The 20,017-nt window shown below is 39.2% G+C and overlaps 1 protein-coding gene across 6 annotated transcripts in view; it reads left to right on the forward strand.

The window, feature by feature from the left end:
• Positions 1–18,631, forward strand: part of LOC144637528 (uncharacterized) — a 65,480-nt gene extending 46,849 nt beyond the window's left edge. For 3 of the 6 annotated variants that reach the window (XM_078496602.1, XM_078496601.1, XM_078496603.1), the window contains exons 10-19: positions 9,090–9,182; positions 9,267–9,365; positions 9,569–9,673; positions 9,834–9,920; positions 10,347–10,442; positions 10,808–10,912; positions 11,181–11,297; positions 11,409–11,516; positions 11,760–11,852; positions 12,163–18,631. In XM_078496602.1, coding sequence (XP_078352728.1) covers positions 9,090–9,182; positions 9,267–9,365; positions 9,569–9,673; positions 9,834–9,920; positions 10,347–10,442; positions 10,808–10,912; positions 11,181–11,297; positions 11,409–11,516; positions 11,760–11,852; positions 12,163–16,775 — 5,516 coding nt within the window. In that variant the 3' untranslated portion in view covers positions 16,776–18,631. Of the gene's footprint in view, positions 1–6,017; positions 6,110–6,430; positions 6,483–7,059; positions 8,267–8,798; positions 8,916–9,089; positions 9,183–9,266; positions 9,366–9,568; positions 9,674–9,833; positions 9,921–10,346; positions 10,443–10,807; positions 10,913–11,180; positions 11,298–11,408; positions 11,517–11,759; positions 11,853–12,162 lie in introns of those variants that run through there. The other 3 variants (XM_078496604.1, XM_078496605.1, XM_078496606.1) reach the window with 3 other exon arrangements.
• The last annotated feature ends 1,386 nt before the right edge of the window (positions 18,632–20,017 follow it).

The raw sequence follows: 20,017 nt of genomic DNA on the forward strand, positions 1-20,017 counted from the left end.
CTTTATTCCGCTTATAAGCTCCTCCCGGATATCATGAGCTCACCCCAAGCCCATCCGGAGCCCCTTTAATACGAAGTTATATAAGCCCAGGGATTACAGGCGGGATTTTACGGTATCTCAAGTTTTAACCAGGTGTGAAAACCGTAAACTAAAGTGCATCCCAAGGTTACAACAGTTGTTGATTCAAAGTATTAACAGTCTTTTAACTTAGATCAGTCAAGTCATTAGCCAGGTTTTTACTGGGCTTACCGCGGGGCGCATGATACGTGCGATGGTTGAGTTCGACAAGCAGCTAACACGAGATGGGAGTAGAAAAGCAACACGCGCCCCGTGTTTTCCTCGCGTCTTTCATATCGATTCATAATCTTTGCAGTTGGAAGAAGTGCTTGACAGTGGTTAAATACACTCGGGGCGCGATGGTTGAGACACGCATCCCACGTAAGATGGGAGGAAGAAAGCAACACGCGCCCCGTGTTTTCCTCGCGTCTTCCATATCGATTCGTAATCTTTGCAGTTGGAAGAAGTGCTTGACAGTGGTTAAATACACTCGGGGCGCGATGGTTGAGACACGCATCCCACGTAAGATGGGAGGAAGAAAGCCACACGCGCCCCGTGTTTTCCTCGCGTCTTTCATATCGATTCATAATCTTTGCAGTTGGAAGAAGTGCTTGACAGTGGTTAAATACACTCGGGGCGCGATGGTTGAGACACGCATCCCACGTAAGATGGGAGAAAGAAAGCAACACGCACCTCGCGTTTACCTCGCGTCTTTCATAACGATTCATAATCTTTGCAGTTGGAAGAAGTGCTTGACAGTGGTTTAATACACTGGGGGGGCGATGATTAAGACACGCATTCCACGCGAGATGTGAGGAAGAAAGCAACACGCACCTCGCGTTTTCCTCGCGTCTTTCATATCGATTCACAATCTTTGCAGTTGGAAGAAGTGCTTGACAGTGGTTTAATAATACACTCGGGGCGCGATGGTCGAGACACGCATCCCACGTAAGATGGGAGGAAGAAAGCAACACGCGCCTCGCGTTTTTCTTTCGTCGCTCGTAACCCTTTACACTCCGAAAAACGCTTGTAATGTTAGTTAAAAAAAAAAAGATTGCCGGAAAGTGTGACATTTCATTCTCGCAATTTCGCAGATTTTTTTTTCGAAACCCAAGTCACATTTGTCTTTGCGATTTTTTCTTTGAAGTCGAAGGTTGAAACAGGTTGACAAGACAAGAAAAGAAAAAAAAAAAAATTTAACTTTTTTGTTTTTATTGGGTGGTACGCTAAAAGCTGTTTTAGATGATGTCAGTGCACTAAAGATGAACTAAAGGAACTAAATACTGATTGGATGATGATGAGGACAATTGCTATTGGTCTAAAAACAATTTGCTCAGTGCTTGATATCAAAACGTTGTGTAAAGTTTTTTTTTCTTGACATGTATTCAGTAACAGTCCATTTTCGCGATATTCTTTTTAAAAGTTATCAAAATTCATGTTTTCTACAGGAAAAAAACGCGAAATATTTTTTGTTACATAAACGTAAAATAAAAAAGGTTATGATCAATTATGAAATTTTCACCGATTAACACGGAAGTAATGAAATATGTCCACGGTTGGACGGTTGAGATTTCAAACACTTGTACTGCCAGTCTTGTTGCTGTTTGGTTATTGAAAAAAAAAACAGAACCCAGTCGCAAACTGAAGGCAACGTTGACGCCTCTCGTGAAATTTATTTTATCTGCTGTCCAAGGTTAACATATCGTACAGATTGTAGTCGCAATCTTAAGTTCATAGTAAGTCTACAATCCTTGTGTGTGAGTCCATTCTCCGAGCCATTCCAATTCTTCACGTCTAGGACATGTGACACTGAATAGACCAATAAAAATGGTTCATGTCCATATTTGGAAAACGAAAGCTGTCCTGGGAATTTTGGGAAAGCCCGTCAAAGCAGGAAGTGAGGTTTGAATTCGTCCTCTTGATCTCTTCAGCTGGAAAGGACACTTTACTGGAGTTTATTTGGCTTTTGGTAAAATTGCAACCATGGGGTGATTTCAGCTTTTCACCAAGCTTGTCATCATGTAGCTTTCTCGTCAAATTAACGTTTGCTTGGCTGTGAAAACAGTCAGCGTTGTTGCTCGGTGTGACGATCGATCAGGTAGGTTTACTTTAAGCATCCAAAGTTTTCTTTGTTTTGATTCTCTTACATTTCATTGTAGCTTCTAGACAAGTGTTAAGATATTTATAAATCTTTATGTCTGTTGTAATGATTGTTAACGTTTTGTCGAGAGAAATTGTGTAAATGTAAGCTTATTAAAATCACAGCGCTCACTGCTTGTTTGACCGCTAGCTAGTGACGGAGGAATGCAAACATTCTTGTGTGCTGCACGCGCTGTTGTTAAGTACAATCAGAAGAGTCATAAATAACCAGGAACTGATCTGCTTTAGTTCAATTTATCAGAGAATTCCAATTTACCTTCAAGTTATATTAAAAGCGTCTTTATCTCAAAATGGCGCCATGCTTGCTTGTTGATTGTCTTTATGCATGTAGTATTTAGTGAACTTGATATTCCGCCCCAAAACAAATGTTCATCCATGACAGAGCAGGTATTCACCCAATCTGTAGTTTTGTTGGCACGACTACTTTGTTCACATTTTTCAAAATGATTGTGAAAATTTAGACTTGTTAACATGGGGTAAGAATGTAGCCATTAACAATTATTTCAGCCAGTCCTGTGTATGGTCATCGGTCTGGAACCATCCTAATTAATTACTAACCACGTTACTCCTTCTTGGAACCAGTGTGAAGAGATTGCAATAAGTTAGGTAGCACCCGCATGTAGCTGCTACTACGGAAAGTAGTAATTTTTGCTTTTCGGATGTCATTATTTAAGGAAACTTACAAATTAAAATTCGCCATTGAAACTCTGATTGCAAAATGATAATAAACATCTCTGTATTTGCATTTTCACGCCTCATTGCAACTTTTTAAAAGTTATAATTTAGGCAGAATCTGCAGTTTAATATTTGTACAAATGATTGTGTGAGAGGTGCTATGCCACAATTTATCATTAATTTGTTTGCAACATGCCGATTATCTACAAATCAAATAAAAAAACCCACTGAGGAAGAATAGCAGCAGAAGTTATGACAAACCATAACTATATTAACCAGTATGGTTAATATAGTTACTAGACAGATGGTTCACAAAGTTGATAATTTATGAATTGGCTAAGTATTGCAAGGTGAGCGATTGTCATGAGATTGCTTTTAGTGGATCATAGAATGTTTTTTTTTTTTATTGTCCTTTGCTCTGTGCTCTGTGCTCTGTATGGGCCGAAATGCGTATGAAGGCTGTTGTCGTATAACCTGTGATCAGGCGTTCTTTTTTCGAAAGGGAGAGGGAAAAAAGAACGCCTGATACATTTGTTTAACCAGCCATCAACCGCGTCCTGATATAAATAAACTAAGGTGTTGTCGAGCTGTCAAACCACTCTTTGTAGTTGGCGGCAAATTCTGGACTCGGATTACATGAGGGGTGAAAAATGTCTGCAGAATAATTGTGGATGTACAGCCTGTATTAAAACTTCACTGTGCTGAAATAAAAATGCTTTACATGTAAGTAGCATGGTGAGATGGCGCTTGCAAACATATATATATATATATCAGCTGTAGACGCTGTCCCTTTATTACAGCTCACAAAAGAAAGAAAAAACAAGGAATTCACCGACAAGAGCTGTTTGTTTCACGACAGATAGGATTGTGTCGCGTTTGTAAACATTCCAACACCTCTGGAAAATTGTTTCATTGGTAAATTAAACTTTTCCTGAAATGCATTGGAAGAACTGCCAAAACATCTTCTCGAAACAAAATTACGCATTATCGCACAGTCTATCTGTTCTGCCTTCAGAGAATTACACTTGAAATTTGTCAGGGCTTCAGCTAACGTAGAAGAGAACTCATCCTCGCAGTAAACACGCCACTTCTAAGCCGTTCAATTACCACCAGTTTCTGACTGGAAGTCTCGTTGAAATACGACAGCCAATCAGTCCACACCGCTTCATTGAGTATTGTTTCTTGACCAATCCGGGTTTTTTACATACGATCCGACAAGTAAATGTATGCTCTTTATAAATTCTGATGCTGACTTATTTGGTCGAAACTTCTTGAGTAGATTATGAGTGTTGTTTACGCTCAAATAAGTCAGCGTCAGAATTTATAAAGAGCATTTATTTAATGTCAACTCCTGACTGCAATTTTGGTATTTTTCATTTAAGTAAATGTATCATGCCCTCCCTTCCCGGAGTGATATAAAGAAGGGAGGGAGGGCATGATCTCAGGTTATTGCCGTATTCCTGTTGGCTCATGTTTTTGTACCATCATCAGGGATTTCAAAATGTGTTGTAGGAGGGTTGTAAAGGGTGAGGGGTATAGATCATATTTCACGGATAATAAAATGGCCCTTTCACAATTCACAAAAAATATAATATTGGCATTTCACGCTTCACAGAAAATAAAAGAGATAATTTTGGAAAATCAATGTTCACGGCTTCTATGAAAGTCATGATTCACAAGAAAAAAATAGGCATTTCGCCTTTCACACGAAAAAAAAAAAGGACAGGTCACAAAAATCCCCTTTACCACCCTCTTGTAGTATGTGTCAGCAGCTGGAAGACGAGGCGGCTGAGACAATGCTGAGCTTGTTTGTCGTGAGCTGACTGCTATTACACTGCGATTACCCGGCCAGATAAAATCAAGTAGCCGGCCGGTGAAACTCCAGCAGTCGCCGGCTTGTTTTGAAAACCCTGTACCCCTCCCCACCTACAAAGCAAACCCTCGCCTAACCCTCTTACCTGTGTCCACAAATTTGTCAAAAATAATTTTAATGATTCAGTGCTCGAAGCTAACGGTCGTTCACTCGTCAAAAACGAGTTAAATTTCCCAGCGGACGAGTGAAATTTCCACTTACTCTTGCTCGTGGACGAGTACACTGCTCCTTCCCTTCATTACTCTTTGATTTTGTATATCTTGAGTTAATAAAAATGACTATTAATTGCATGCTTTGTCTCTTGTTTACGATCGCTCATTTATCCTTCGACGCCATTTTGAAATTCGTTAGAAACTGGGTCGAGAAATCCAGAGGCATGCGCCGTAGGCATCAACATTGCAGGGGGTTGTGATCGCGTGGTAAACTTGTGTAATCCAGCTGTTTGGTTCCGTATTGTGAGTTCTTCTTTGCATATTTGGCGGTTAAAACCTGAACAACAACGATGGCAGCTCGCCAAGCTTTTTCGTTACAGAACTACTTCAAAAGGACAGGTCAAACAGAGTCCGTTAATGAGAAGAATGTTCAAGAAAGTTGCGAAGGCTGCGAGAATTCCGAACCAACTGAACCAACCCAAGCCAAAAAAGCGCGAAAAGAAAGGGCTTTTAAAGAAGCATAGAGAAAAGAATTTGCTGAAAAAGCAATTTTGCACTGGGTGCAAGAAAGCCAGAGGGCTCGTCGACCGAACTACCTGGATTGACTTTATTGAACATAACTCTGCCCTGTAAACTACCTGGATTGACTTTATTGAACATTAACTCTGCCCTGTTAAGGCTGTTTACTGAAAGAATGAACACTCCTGACTATGTTGATTTTCTGATAACTTTATTTGAAAAGTTGTTAATATTATAGACACATTTTAGAAGAAAAACATCTTGTTCTTTATATTCCTGATCCAAGGCTGCCCCATATAATAAGTTGCTTTTATAAAGAACACAGTAAGGACCGTACTTACTGTGTTCTTTGTAAAAGCAAGTTATTAATATGGGACCAGTTAAGTTTCCTCTAGGACCAGTAAAAACTTCACTTCACTTGTCCATGGAAGACCACTCGCAAAAGTTAGTTTCGAGCACTGTTAATGTGGTGATTTGTGTGCTTTAAATTTGTGAATTTGTCTTGCATGGTAACAATATTGTTGTGTCTGGTTGATTCTTACAAAAACATTTCTAATGCAGTCCTTGAAATACATTTGTTGGTATTTTATATTTTTAAAGGTTCAGTGAGTTAGTCAGCTGCAGTATTCATGTCTGGGTTCAAGATGTCAAAAGACATTTGTAACAAGACTTGGTAAGTTTTTGTCATTATAATAATAATAATTATAAAAGATTGTTATCATTAATTTCTTTTAGTACCAAGATTAAATAAAGCTAATTGTCAAGTAATGAAGTGTAAGCTTTGTTTGCTGTTTAAAAAATCTCTATCTTTATGTGCTAGGGTACTGTACATGCATATATATTTGTTTAGGTGAAAACATAGTTTAATCAATAAATTGTGCTAATTAATTTGATTTCATGATCCTATAAAGTACTTGACTGTCCAATTAATATTTTGTTGTTTTGACTGAGATGAAGACTGGCTCTAATTGTAATTTTTTTTATTTTATCTTAGTGTCTGTTTTCAAGACTAAAGGCTAATTCCTGTGATGTCTGGGCTATCAAAGGTAACATACTTTTATCTGATTAGCCCTGGGTGAGATGTTGAATGTTTAATATTCTGCCCTGTGGACACTTCCTCTGTTTAGCCACCTTTACAATAGCACTGATCACCAAGCTTGCATCTTGAATATCAAAGTGACCAATATCCTGGGAGAGGACAGCTCTACATTTTACCTCAAGTGTTAGATGTGAAAGGTGGTGGATCAATAGCTATTTTCGAGCTGTCACTTTTTCAATAAAATGACTTCATTATACAAATGTGATGGAGTGGTGCAAACCACAAGATGACCCCAGCACAGGGCTGAGAGGTCGCCTCCAAGAGGGGCGGTGGCTGACTCGCATAATGTCTCAAGGTTATCCTTGCCTAAAACCACATTAATTTTTTTCTTACAAGGTCTGGTATATCTTGAAAGCCTTACTGAAGCAACAACAATCCTTAGTCTGTATCCAGTCCTCAATAAATTTTTAGGTGTCTTGACTAGTTACATAAACACAAATGGGACTAAAGTTATGGTAGTGAAATACTCGTATGGTATACATGCAACATTTCACTTCAGTAAATTTCTTTCTCTTTTATTTTAGGGGTTCCCTGATCCCAGCATAGCCTCCACATCACAGGAAGGCCAGGCAGGAGCAGAAACGAGGACATTGAGAGTTACCCTGTTAAGTAGTGAATGGAGATCATCAACCAATGGAGATGTGTCAACCATCAACAGAGAACTTTCAATACAGTTGGCTAAACACCCTAATGTACAAGTTAGTGTCTTTCTCCCTCAGTGCAGTGAAGAAGATAAGAACAATGCTGCTAGTCACAAGGTTCAGCTCATTGAAGCAGAGAAAATGCCTGGTGTGGATCCAGTTGATTGGCTGATTAATATACCAGAAAACCATGCCATGGACTGTATTATAGGACATGGAGTGCATCTTGGTCGACAAATACCAATCATAAAAAGACAGCGTCATCATTGTAAGTGGATTCAAGTTGTTCACACTGCCCCTGAAGAACTTGGGATGTACAAAAGCATTACCGAAGGTGAACAAATGCAACAAACAGAGATTAAACTCTGTGAGTTGGCTGATCAAGTTGTGGCAGTTGGACCCAAGCTGGCAGATGCTTACAAACGTTATCTTTGCTCAGGGAAAAAGCACCAAGATGTTCTCAATCTCACCCCAAGCATTTTCACTGAGTTTTTGGAGGTAAAGCAAGCCACCAAGGAAAGAAAAACATTTTGTGTTTTAGTAATTGGAAGTGGTGACTGTGAAGATTTTAATCTGAAGGGATACGACCTTGCTGCTCAAGCAATTGCAGAGTTGGATGACAAATCCTACAAACTCAGGTTTATTTGTGCGCCAGCAGTGAAGGGAGGTGAAACAGCAGAAAAGTTACTTCAGCATGGTATTGCCCGTAATCAACTAATTGTTCGCAGCTTTAAGGAAAGCCGGGAAGTACTAGCCAGATTATTCTTTGAGGTGGATCTGGTGATAATGCCATCAAGGACTGAGGGCTTTGGTTTGACTGCTCTTGAAGCCTTATCTGCTGGTCTTCCTGTACTTGTCAGTGGTAACACAGGACTTGGAGAAGCCCTCAAGGAAGTACCTAATGGTTCACAATGTGTGGTGGATTCAGACCATCATGAAATCTGGGCCAGGAAAATCAAAGCTGTTCGTCAAAAAAGCAGAGAAGTACGACTTGCTGAGTCCAAACTTCTTCGTGAAAAGTATTTGGAGAAGTACAGTTGGCAGGAGTCTTGTGGCTTACTTTTGGAAAAGATGCAGGACATTGTGTTTGGTAAAAAATACATTTTTTGTTTTTGCAATGACAATAATTTCAGGGTATGAAGTAAATTTATTTCATCCCTATGTTATAAAACTACTTGCCAGTCATTTATTAGATAGTTTTGTAACAGTTTGAATATACCTACATGTACTTTATCACATGAACTCTGATTGGATGGCAAAGTTGTACTTGTAACAAGGCTATTTAATTTTACATATTTGTAGATGACTGTGATGTTGTGTTGCATTTCTTAAGTTACCGTATTTATTCGGTTATAAGGCGCACGGTTTTTTCAAGGAAAATCTATTTTACTTTGGAATGTTTTGGCCAAAATTAGGGTGCGTCTTATAGCCGTGTATTTTCGCCCAACAAAATCTTATGACCGGAACTTTACATTTGCAAAGAAAAATGCAAACACTTGTGTGGAACTTGAAAGTTAATTATGGTTCATCAACCAATTTTAGAATTTATATCACTGCATAAAGGGTATTAAAAAAATTAATGGTTGTTAATTACATTGTTTATTGTCATTTTCTTTCACTAGGCTTATCACAGAACAGGCCAACCTTGACAAAAAAGGATAAAAGACCATTATCCCTTTTTGGTACACAGCCTTCAAAACGACTTAGAGAAGAATTGACTGATCCTGATCCTCATGAAGGTAAATATGTCAAGATAGAGTACAAGGCATTATTTTGGTTGCAGTTGAGTACATTGATTACGTGCATTACAAAAACCTTTTCCTGAAATTGAAGGATTTGATTAGTATTTTATGTGGCACTGGTGATCATGTCTGTGACCTAGTATCTGAATGTTTTTTCTCCTTCTTGTCAAGGTTCCACTGGCAGACCGCCTTCATCTGTGGAACACAGTCAGCTGCATCCAACTGTGGCCAGTCAGACTTATAAAGCAACCTTTCACACTCAGAGTGAGTATGAAATATTATTTATACAATTTATATGGCACATTTTGACACAATTTAGAGTTTTAGAGTTTCATTTTCTTTCACAAGGCTCCTCTGGTCATGACAGGCCAGCTTCATCAGTGGAACACCGTCAGTCTACAGTCGAGCAGCCTCTAATTCAATTGTATCAAACAAGTCACACTCAGAGTGAGTAGGAAAACATTTTTTCTACAATTATACGTCTACCAAATTTTTGATCAACATTGTGTGCAATATGTTTTAATTTGTGTAAAGAGCTTACAAGTTCTTCCTGTTAAAAGATCATCATTTCCCAGATCCTTTAAGGCTTGTTTTAGGGGACACATAATTATATGCTTCTTTTTGAATTTGTCTTTTTTTTTCTGGTCAAGGATTCCCTGGCTTTCTGCCGCCATCTGTGGAACTCAGTCAGTTGCCTTCTACTGTGGCCAGTCAGATTCAAGAAGGACACAACTATCAGAGAAGCCACATTCAAAGTAAGTAGGAAATAAAAACGTAGGAAATATAAATGTACAATTTCCCCCAAAAACAAATAGCAAGTGACATCAAAGCCCCTCTACCACATTGCAAAAATTCTGCATCACAAATTATTGTGTAAGTTTTTATTAAGTTCGTTTTTTCATTTTCTTTTGGAAGGCTTCTCTGGTCATGGCAGGTTACCTTCATCAGTGGAACACAGTCAGTTGCCTTTTACTGCAGCTGCAGTCCCTCAAATGTACCAGAGTTAGTAGGAAAACTTACTTTGTACAATTACTACAATTTGTTAGAATCTCTGTATTGTATTTTAATGGTTCAAGATTTTATTTATCTTTATTGCTTAAGGGTCTGACCATATTTAATGTTTCAGTCCCCAAATCCTATGTAACTTTTCCTTTTTAAAAAAAACTAGGTTGTGTAAAATAAAAATTAAGGCACTTCCCCTCCCTCAATGTCACTGTCGATTAGTATAGATGATTGGTTACCAGGTTACCAAACCAAATTTGGTGGCACACTTCTTGGAACACTGACCAGTGTAGTGCCAACACACAACAGATTTTTTCTGCTGCATGCTTTGTTTTGGTAGAACTGTGCCAAAGAAAGATATAATAATAAAAATAGATGTGCTCAAAGTTTGGTTTAACAAAATCTCCTTTTTCTTTCTGTGGGTAGACATGTTCACATCAGTGGGGCAAAGTCAGATGCCTTTCCCTTCAGCCACTCAGACTCATGGAGAACCCACTTTTTGGAGAAGTCATCATCCTCAGGGTGGGTAGAAAAATCTTTTTGTGCAATCAAAACAAATGATAACTTCAAACAGGGTTTTGAAGCCAGTCACCCTCACTGCATGAGGTTTTAGCTCCTGGAATTGTTTTCATGAATTGGGCATATTAAACAAGGGGATTCAGCTTGCTACTAAGAAACAATTTAGCTGCCTAATAAACACAATATACACACAGTTGTAAATCTAATTGGTTAATTGGCATGATGGCATGGCATGTGGGTTTTTTGCAATTAAAAAATCTTGTCAATTGCTCCACTGCCGGCTGACATTTAGATTCTCTCCTGTGGAATGAAAACAGCCAGGTGTTAAATTGCATTGTTTTAATCATATGTTTTTTTTCTTCTGCAAGGCCCTTCTGGTAATGGCTGGCACCCAGTGGAATGCAATCAGTTATTTTTTCCTGTTGCTACTCAGACCTATGGAGAAACTACTTTTCAAGGAACCCACACTCAGAGTGAGTAGGAAAATAATACTTATATTTTTCTTCAGTTGCAACCATATTGATAAAATAGTGAGAACTTGAAGACCATCCAACTTTGCACAATAATTAGCTCTGTGTCATTGGTTGTTCTACTGTGTAGCCACTTAATGCAATTGTGTTATTATAAAGTATTCTGCTTTAAATGACACATCCTACCCCACCCAAAAATGCTTGAACAAGAAGATTGAGTGGTAATCTGTTGTGCCTTTTTTAACACAGTTTTAATGGTATTTTTCTTCAGTGCAAGGTTCCTTTGGTTATGGCCTGCGACCTCCAGCAGTGATATCAAGTCAATTACCTCTTGCTGCAAGTAATCAAACCCATGAAGAACCTCATTACCCAAGAAGCCACATTTCGGGTAAGTAGTTTCAATGTTTTTGTACAATTGCACATGAGAACAGGTAACATGTACCTCAGTGGTCATCCAACTTAATGTTCAATTTCTGTATCAATCTGTATTTTTCTCTAGGCTCTTTTGGCTGGCCACCTTCATCAATGCGACACAATCAGTTGCCTCGTGCTGCAGACAATCCAACTCATGAAGAACCGACTTTCCTGGGAAGTCATCACACCCAGAGTGAGTAGGGAAAAAATTGCAGTCACAGCAAATGATATTAGCCTATGGGCCGTTTGTTTTATTACATTGGCTCTTGCACATTGTTTTGAAGGCAAAGAATATGAAAATTTGATAAGTAAACTGAGTTTGTTTGAAAATGTGCCATGTTAGCATAACAGCATCCTAATAGTAATCATTAAGGAAACTCATAGATACAATCAAGCCTTTTCATGACGTTGTTTTAATGGTATGCTTCCTTTTCAGAAGACTCCCCTGGTTTTGGCCAACTTCCTTCATCTGTGGAATACAGTCAGTTGCATTTTCCTGTGACCAGTCACCAGGAAAGTCAAACCCAGAGTGAGTAGAAGAAAATATTTTGTTTAATAATAATCAATTACGACAAATATTTATAATGGGTTCTTTCTATGTGTATCAAAACGATTCATTTCAGTGCCCAGATGCTTATTTTATTTTAGAAGCTCAAGGGGTTGGGCTGGAGGCATTTATTGGAGGCAGGGCATTTATAAAACATTCAAGCGCTGATAGGAAGTGTCGCATTCAAGCGCTGATAGGAAAGGGCGCATTTTGTTAGGATATTTCAGAGAATAGTGTGAATAGATAAAAGGTTTTTATTGACAAGTAAAGCTTATAACTTGTTCTGTGTTAGGTGGTGGTCTCGCTGTTGTTGTAAGAATTCTCAAAGCCGAGTACAACAGGCGATCCCAGTTGAAACCACTCTTTTGGGAGAACACTATTCAGTTACCTCTTGAAGAAGTTTACACCAGATTGAAAATCGTTTCAAGGAGAAAAAGAGACTTTAGGCTGGAAAACAATGAAGTGAACATGTATGACATCTTTAAAGACAACAATGATGTCACTGCGCTTGTAGAGGGAAGCCCTGGAATAGGCAAGACAACTTTTTGCCTTAAAATTGCCCATGACTGGGCAAAAGAACAAATTCCAAAAGAGTATTCCTTTCCTGAATTTGAAGTTGTGCTGCTGCTTAAATGCCGGGATATTGATGGCGACATACTGGAAGCCATTGATGAACAACTTCTTCCTGAACGTATGGAGGAAACTGCCAAGAAAGAGTTAATGGATTACATCCAAGATTTCCATTACCAAGAAAAGGTTTTGATCATTCTGGATGGTCTGGATGAGCTGCCTAAAAAATCAGAAAGTCATGTGGATAGATTGCTTCACAAAAAGATTTTACCGTTTTGTTATGTCCTGGTTACATCTCGTCAAGAAAGAGGAATTGTAGTGCGACAGAAGGTTGACTTTGATATTCTTTTACAAATCGAAGGATTTACAGAAGAAGATGCTTTTGATTACATCAGAAAACATTTTAGGAATGCTGGACCTGAGCATTTGCCAACAGGAGAGAGGCTTATTAAAGAAATTCAAGAAAATGATTTCCTGGATGCATTGCTAAACAATGCATTAAATCTGCTTCTTCTATGTGTTGTTTTCGAAGATTATCAAGGAGAACTACCCTCATTTCGCACAGAACTTTATCAGATCATTGTCAGATGCCTTTTAAGGAGATATTGTGCGAAACACAGCTTGGAAGCTCCTGATGATGACAAAGATTTAGAGAAACATTTTGAAGATAGTTTATTAGCGTTAGGGGAGTTAGCTTGGAGATGCCTACAGGAAGATCGGTTTTCTTTTCGTGAAGAAGAATTGGCAAGATTTGAAAGGAATATTAAAGATCTGGCAGCTCGCAAACTTGGCCTTGTGTTCAAGGAAGCAAGTTTGAAGAGGATAAACCCACAGCATGAGTACCACTTCTTTCACAAAACGTTCCAAGAGTACTTGGCTGCTTTATATCTCGCACACAAGATACTCAAAGAACAACTGAATGTTTTCCGTGAATATGGGTTAAATTTTTATAACAATATCGTATACAACTACCGACAAGTGTTTCTCTTTTTGTCTGGTATACTGGCTGAGGATGCTAGTGTTCTTTTTGGACAGATTGGCACGATGCTTCAGAGTAAACACTGGGACTGGAACGAGTGCATTAAGCAAGAGGCGACTTTCTTTACAGAAAGTTTTAATGAAAGTAAAAATGCAGAACAAGTGGCAATGACTCTTTGTTCCTTCATCCCATTTCCACTGACTTTAGACTTGGTTTACAGTGATGAAACCTATCCAGTTTTTTTGACGGTTGTGAATGCCTGCAAGAGCTTCCGACAATTACAGCACCCTCTTCATCTTACTGCGACAATCAAGGAAGATGCACAGTTAACAGATTCTAATTCAGTTGTTGATTTCCTAGCATCCTGGCCACACTTAAGAACACTTTCCTTTTCTATTGGCTTTTTGTTGGTTAGTGACCTGGCAGATAGCTTGTTTACAGCACTGTCTAAAAACTTGACTCTGACTTCCATTACTGATCAGTTATTAAAAGGTATCATCGATAGTTCTGGGAGACCTGATGTCACTTTAGCCGCAAGTAAGACTGCGACTACTGTAACATTTAAAGTGTTTTTTGAGCAGAATGAGGCTTGTCCCATTACTCTAACTGAATTATCACCAGATACACCACTGACATCTGTTGTCCTCAAGATTTATGGATTAGCGGCGAGTAATACTGCAATGCGGACTTTGAAAAACGTTTTATCAAACAAATATATAACCTCGCTTGACCTCACCATGTATGGAGAGATGACAGATTCTCAAGCGGCTGCTGTTGGTGAAGGACTTGCAGCACAAGCCACTTTAAAGTCCCTTACTCTGATTGTTTGTGGAAAACTAAGCTACAATGGTGCCGTCTCCTTGAAGAAAGGTTTACTGGAAAACACTTCTTTGAATTCTTTGGAAGTGAAAGTGTTTGGAGAGCTTCCTGACAACTGGGGGACTGTCGCTGAGAATTTACTCATAGCGAAAAAACAAATTATGTCAGTTACAGTTCATCCAAATGTCATTGGAAACATAACAAATACACAAGTAGCTAACCTTTGTCCTGTTTTGAAAGGAAACAATTTAAATTTGAAACTACAGTCATTAACTTTACACCTTTGGGGCGAGTTGAGTTGCAGTGGGGCAGAAACTCTTTGTAAACTCTTGATGGAATCCTCAACTTCTTGTGTCACTTTAAACATCCATGGTAATGTATCAGATGATGTCGCGGACTGTTTTCTAAGGCATTTCAAGCTATGCAAGACCCTGTCCTCGCTGATTATTAACATTTGGGGAGAACTGACCAGAGACGGAAGCAGTGCTCTTCAGGAGTTATCAGGTAACCAAAGATGTTCCTTCGCCTTGATTGCCCCAAGCTCGACTTCAGATGACAGGATTTGTAAAGACCTCAATTATTCCACTACCGACGTTTCTCCGTCATTAATCTCAGTCTTAACAAAACTTAACGACACCTCCAAAAGTAAGCTTAGTCTTAACATCAGTCCTGATGACGTGAGTGGAGACTGGGCACGTGTTCTGGGTGATGGCTTGGCGAAAAACACGTCATTAACTACACTTAGTGTTACATTAAACATGTGCAGTGACCTGAGTGGAGTATGGGCATGTGATCTGGGCAATGGTTTAGCGAAAAACACATCATTAACTACACTTTGTCTTACTTTCAACGGCTGCAGTTACATGAGTGGAGACTGGGGACGTGGTCTGGGTAATGGTTTGACGAAAAACACGTCATTAACTACACTTTGTCTTACATTAGACAGTTACAGTGACACGAGTGGAGACTGGGGACGTGGTCTGGGTGATGGTTTGGCGTTAAACACGTCATTAACTACACTTAGTGTTACATTCTACCCCTGGGTTGGCATGAGTGGAGACTGGGGACTTGGTCTGGGTGATGTTTTGGCGAAGAACACGTCATTAACTACACTTAGTCTTACATTCAACGGCTGCAGTTACATGAGTGGAGACTGGGGACGTGGTCTGGGTGATGGTTTGGCGAAAAACACGTCATTAACTACACTTAGTCTTACATTCGACACCTGGGTTGGCATGAGTGGAGACTGGGGACGTGGTCTGGGTGATGGTTTGGCGGAAAACACGTCATTAACTACACTTAGTCTTACATTCAGCAGCTGGAATGACATGAGTGGAGACTGGGGACTTGGTCTGGGTGATGGTTTAGCGAAAAACACGTCATTAACTACACTTAGTGTTACATTCAGCAGCTGGAATGACATGAGTGGAGACTGGGGACGTGGTCTGGGTGATGGTTTGACGAAAAACACGTCATTAACTACACTTTGTCTTACATTAGACAGTTACAGTGACACGAGTGGAGACTGGGGACGTGGTCTGGGTGATGGTTTGGCGAAAAACACGTCATTAACTACACTTAGTGTTACATTCTACCCCTGGGTTGGCATGAGTGGAGACTGGGGACGTGGTCTGGGTGATGGTTTGGCGGAAAACACGTCATTAACTACACTTAGTCTTACATTCAGCAGCTGGAATGACATGAGTGGAGACTGGGGACTTGGTCTGGGTGATGGTTTGGCGAAGAACACGTCATTAACTACACTTAGTCTTACATTCGACAGCTGCAGTGACATGAGTGGAGACTGGGGACTTGGTCTGGATAATAGTTTGGCGAAAAACACGTCATTAACTACACTTTGTCTTACATACAACAGCTGCAGTGACATGAGTGGAGACTGGGGACTTGGTCTGGGTAGTGGTTTGGCGAACAACAATTCATTAACTACACTTTGTCTTACATTCGACAGCTGCACTGACATGGGTAGAGACTGGGAATTAACTCTGTGTTGTGGTTTGGCGAAAAACACGTCATTAAATACACTTAATCTTACATTCGACAGCTGCAGTGACATGAGTGGAGACTGGGCACGTTGTGTGGGTGCTAGTTTAGCGAAAAACACGTCATTAACTACACTAAGTCTTACATTAAACAACTATGGTGGCACAACTGAAGACTGGGTACGTGGTCTGGGTGATGGTTTGGCGAAAAACACGTCATTAACTACACTGAGTCTAACATTCAACATCTACAGTGACATAAGTGAACACTGGGGACTTGGTCTGGCTGATGGTTTGGTGAAAAACGCGTCATTAACTACACTTGGTCTTACATTGAACAACTACGGTGGTATGAGTGGCAACTGGTTAAATAATCTGTGCGACAGTCTGGCGAAAAGTGACACGATAGCGTCTCTGAGTTTAACAATTAACGACCACAGTGATCCAAGTAAACTCCTTGGATGTGATTTCAGTAAACGTTTACTAACTTCTCTTAATCTAACAGTAAGCTTGCATGGAGAGCCCATTGTGTGTTGAACACTAGAACTCTGGCAAAATTTAATTTTTAACGCCAGTCTAGTATTTGCATTTCTAAGTTCATGTACACATCAAAAAAGTGAATAGAACTTGCCTATTTGTTTCAGTTTTCAATTTATCAGGCGAAGACAACACTCCAGGTTGTCGAAAGTTTATATTTTTTTAAAAAGAAAATGTAACCGTAAAACATCTATTTTGTTTATTGTGGTTTCATGAGAGATGTTGCAAGATAGAGTGGTTTCAAACATATTCTTGTTATATGATGCAGTTTCTTTGCAAAACCTGTGTTGCTAAACAGTTTGTTTTTGTTACATGGTGCAGCTTCTTTGTGAAACTCTTTGTATTGCCAAACAGCTTTCTCAGTATGCTGGAATGTTGTTTTCATTTGCATTCCGAGACAGTATCGTGAAAGGTAGACATGGAGTAGGCCCACATTTTTCTCTGGCCAAGTTGAATTGATGAAAACGCAGGTATGTTTAAAGATCACATAGGAGAAAAATAAAGGAGTACTTGCAGTTTGTACAGAAAGCAGAACTGAACTGCTGTCTTTACTGGAAAATAAATTGGAACCGTTGCATCATGTTACATCTCCCATGAACTTTCTTTGTAGAATTCTGAGAAAAGTGCTACAGCTGTGTATATTCTTGCACAATAAATTTCGCTTGTAATGTAGTCTGATGACATGTACGGAGGTATAACTGCAAGAAACTTTGTCTCATTCACGTTGATTTGCCTGTGAAGATATCTCCTACATGAACGTCCATTGCAAAATAGTTCCAGTTCAACTATAAGAGTGTACAATTGTCATTTGTTCTTTTCTCGCCAAACTGTTGCTAACTTACAAGTTGACTATGTTCATGGTAGTGGAATTGAAAATTGACTGATTTAAAGTTATCAATGACATTTTCGAGAGAAAACCGATCGGAACGTTTCATGTAATATTTCAAAAGCTGGTGCTAACAGTTCTTCAATGCACTACTTAGTTTAGACAGGTCCATAACAGTATGCTGTTTTGGCAAATGTTTGAAGAAATACCCAAAGAGTTTCAGATTTTTGTTGTTTAGTCAGAATTGTGCGAGCACACCATGTTAATAAGCAACATGCCTGATGGAGATCACAGACTCAGCCAATTTTCATTGACTGTATTGTTAGTAAAGAAGTTACCATTGGTCACAGTTGTACTCAAAATTTTAACAAGTGCATCTCAGGGGCAGATCTAAAAATATAAAAAGATGGGGCACAAAGAAATTGTAGTAAGGGCACTTAGTGTGTATATAATGACAAGGAAATTAGCGTCCAATTGAGTAATAACTATTTCATGGTTGAAGTAAAATCAGTCTACCAAAAAAATAAATCCAAAGAAGTTGGACAACAGCAATTATCTTAGGTTAGCTAGTTGGGTACTTAGAAAATAAGTTGGTAGTACATATCAAGGGAAGTGCTGTTAACCTTGTTGGGAAAAGCTTTCGAGAAAAACAAGAATCGAAAAAAGTGGTCCAGCTAAATATTAGCTGATCCTTTGAGCTATTACGCCGCCCAAGTGAGTCATGTATATTGAGGATCAAATCCAGATGTATTATATTTAGCATTGTAATATACAAGAAGGCACAAGGGGTGTCGTTCATTTATCTTTATAGGTTTTTTGTAGTGCAGATACTATCAAGCGTTTTTAATGGTTTTGTATTAGAACAAAAAACTCATCGACATAAAATACCAAGTACAAAGAGAAAGTACAATGAAAGTACTTGCATCCGTTGAGAAACAGCTCGGATGAACATGTAATCTTAATATTTTAATAAAATCATTCAAAATTTTAATGCTTCTTTATGGTACTTGTTGTATTTGACAGAACGGTCAAATAACCCTTAAATAGCGAAGCGCGCGGGGGCTAAAAATAGAATGCAAAATTTATGTTTATACCCTCAACGAGGCGCAGAAAACATCAGCGTGTTCTGAGAGACATAGAAGGAATCTAGGCGAAGTTTTCGTTTTAATAAAGTGTTTAGTAATACCGGCTATTTCAAAATGTGTTTTAGGAAAATCGTCCGCCATTCCGGTGTGTTTGTTTGAGTTATGACGTCACTCGTGCGCTTCGCTGATCCCAAGACTGAAGATATCATTTCTCTTGCAACAGCAATACACCAACTATTACAAGGCAGCTGTTTCGTAGATATTTTTCAGTATTGGAAAAGTTGAATTCCATAATCGTTTTATTATACGAAACAAATGATATCATGTAATACCATGGCAAAATATGTTGGACCGCCCTCCTCCCCCCTCATATAAATATAAAAACTGTCCTTGATCTATACACCCCGAGGGAGGGGGCCAAATCGTTAACTCTTGTAAACCATTTTTGACAGATGCGAAAAGGTAAGCCTTCCTTATACCCGTTCACATACCTACAGAAGGGATACTGCTTCTGACTCGTCACCAATCGTCTTTCATCATCCTTCGCGTCTTGTAATTTTCGCATAAGAGACGACTGGGGACGAGTCAGATACTGTATCTCCTTTTAATTTTTTACTTGAATGCTCCCTTAGCTGAATGAACCGTGAGACATTTTGTAAGGTCCTTTTAAGTCGGGATTTCACCTGAGGGCCGTTTTTTCAATGGGTTTAACTGAAATATCTCTTTCGCGTTTCAGAGAATCCAGAAACGCTTCACTCGTCCCATATCTATGTTTTGCAGTGTTCTGTTAATTTTTGGGTGATTTTTGGGAGAAGGTAGTTTTTCTCGAAGGATTAGTAAAATTTAGAGAAATGAGCCTGCGTAGCTGCCGGTAAAATTATAATTTGTTGGGGAGGAATGGAGCTGAAAAACTTTCAGCTCCTCCTCCCCAAGCCTGGGTTTCTTTCCTTTCTTCAACTTCCCTTCTTAAACCTCTTAAAACTTCATTCAAATTCAGGTAAAGCCTGGAACCCCTACAAAGTACACCAACCCCGGGTGTAAGCTACTAGATTCCGAAAAGGTTCCTGAATGGAGATTAGAAATGTTTGAGATCACAGCGGAGAGTTGTTTCCTCTCAAGTTTGTCTCCACCATAGAGCACTAATTAACTTGAAGCTGAACATTAACAAACTTTCAAGAGATAATGAAGCTCTGTGGCCCAGTATCTAACGTGTTTGCCTTGATATACACTTCAACAGTGTATATCAAGGAAACACGTTAGATACTGGGTCACAAAGCTTCTGTTTCGTAACCGGCGCGTCAGTTACTCAAAGTTTTAAACGGGGTGATCCC

This window comes from Oculina patagonica, chromosome 14, assembly GCF_052425735.1.
Source record: "Oculina patagonica isolate OP01 chromosome 14, crgOcupat, whole genome shotgun sequence".
Lineage (NCBI taxonomy): Eukaryota > Metazoa > Cnidaria > Anthozoa > Scleractinia > Oculinidae > Oculina > Oculina patagonica.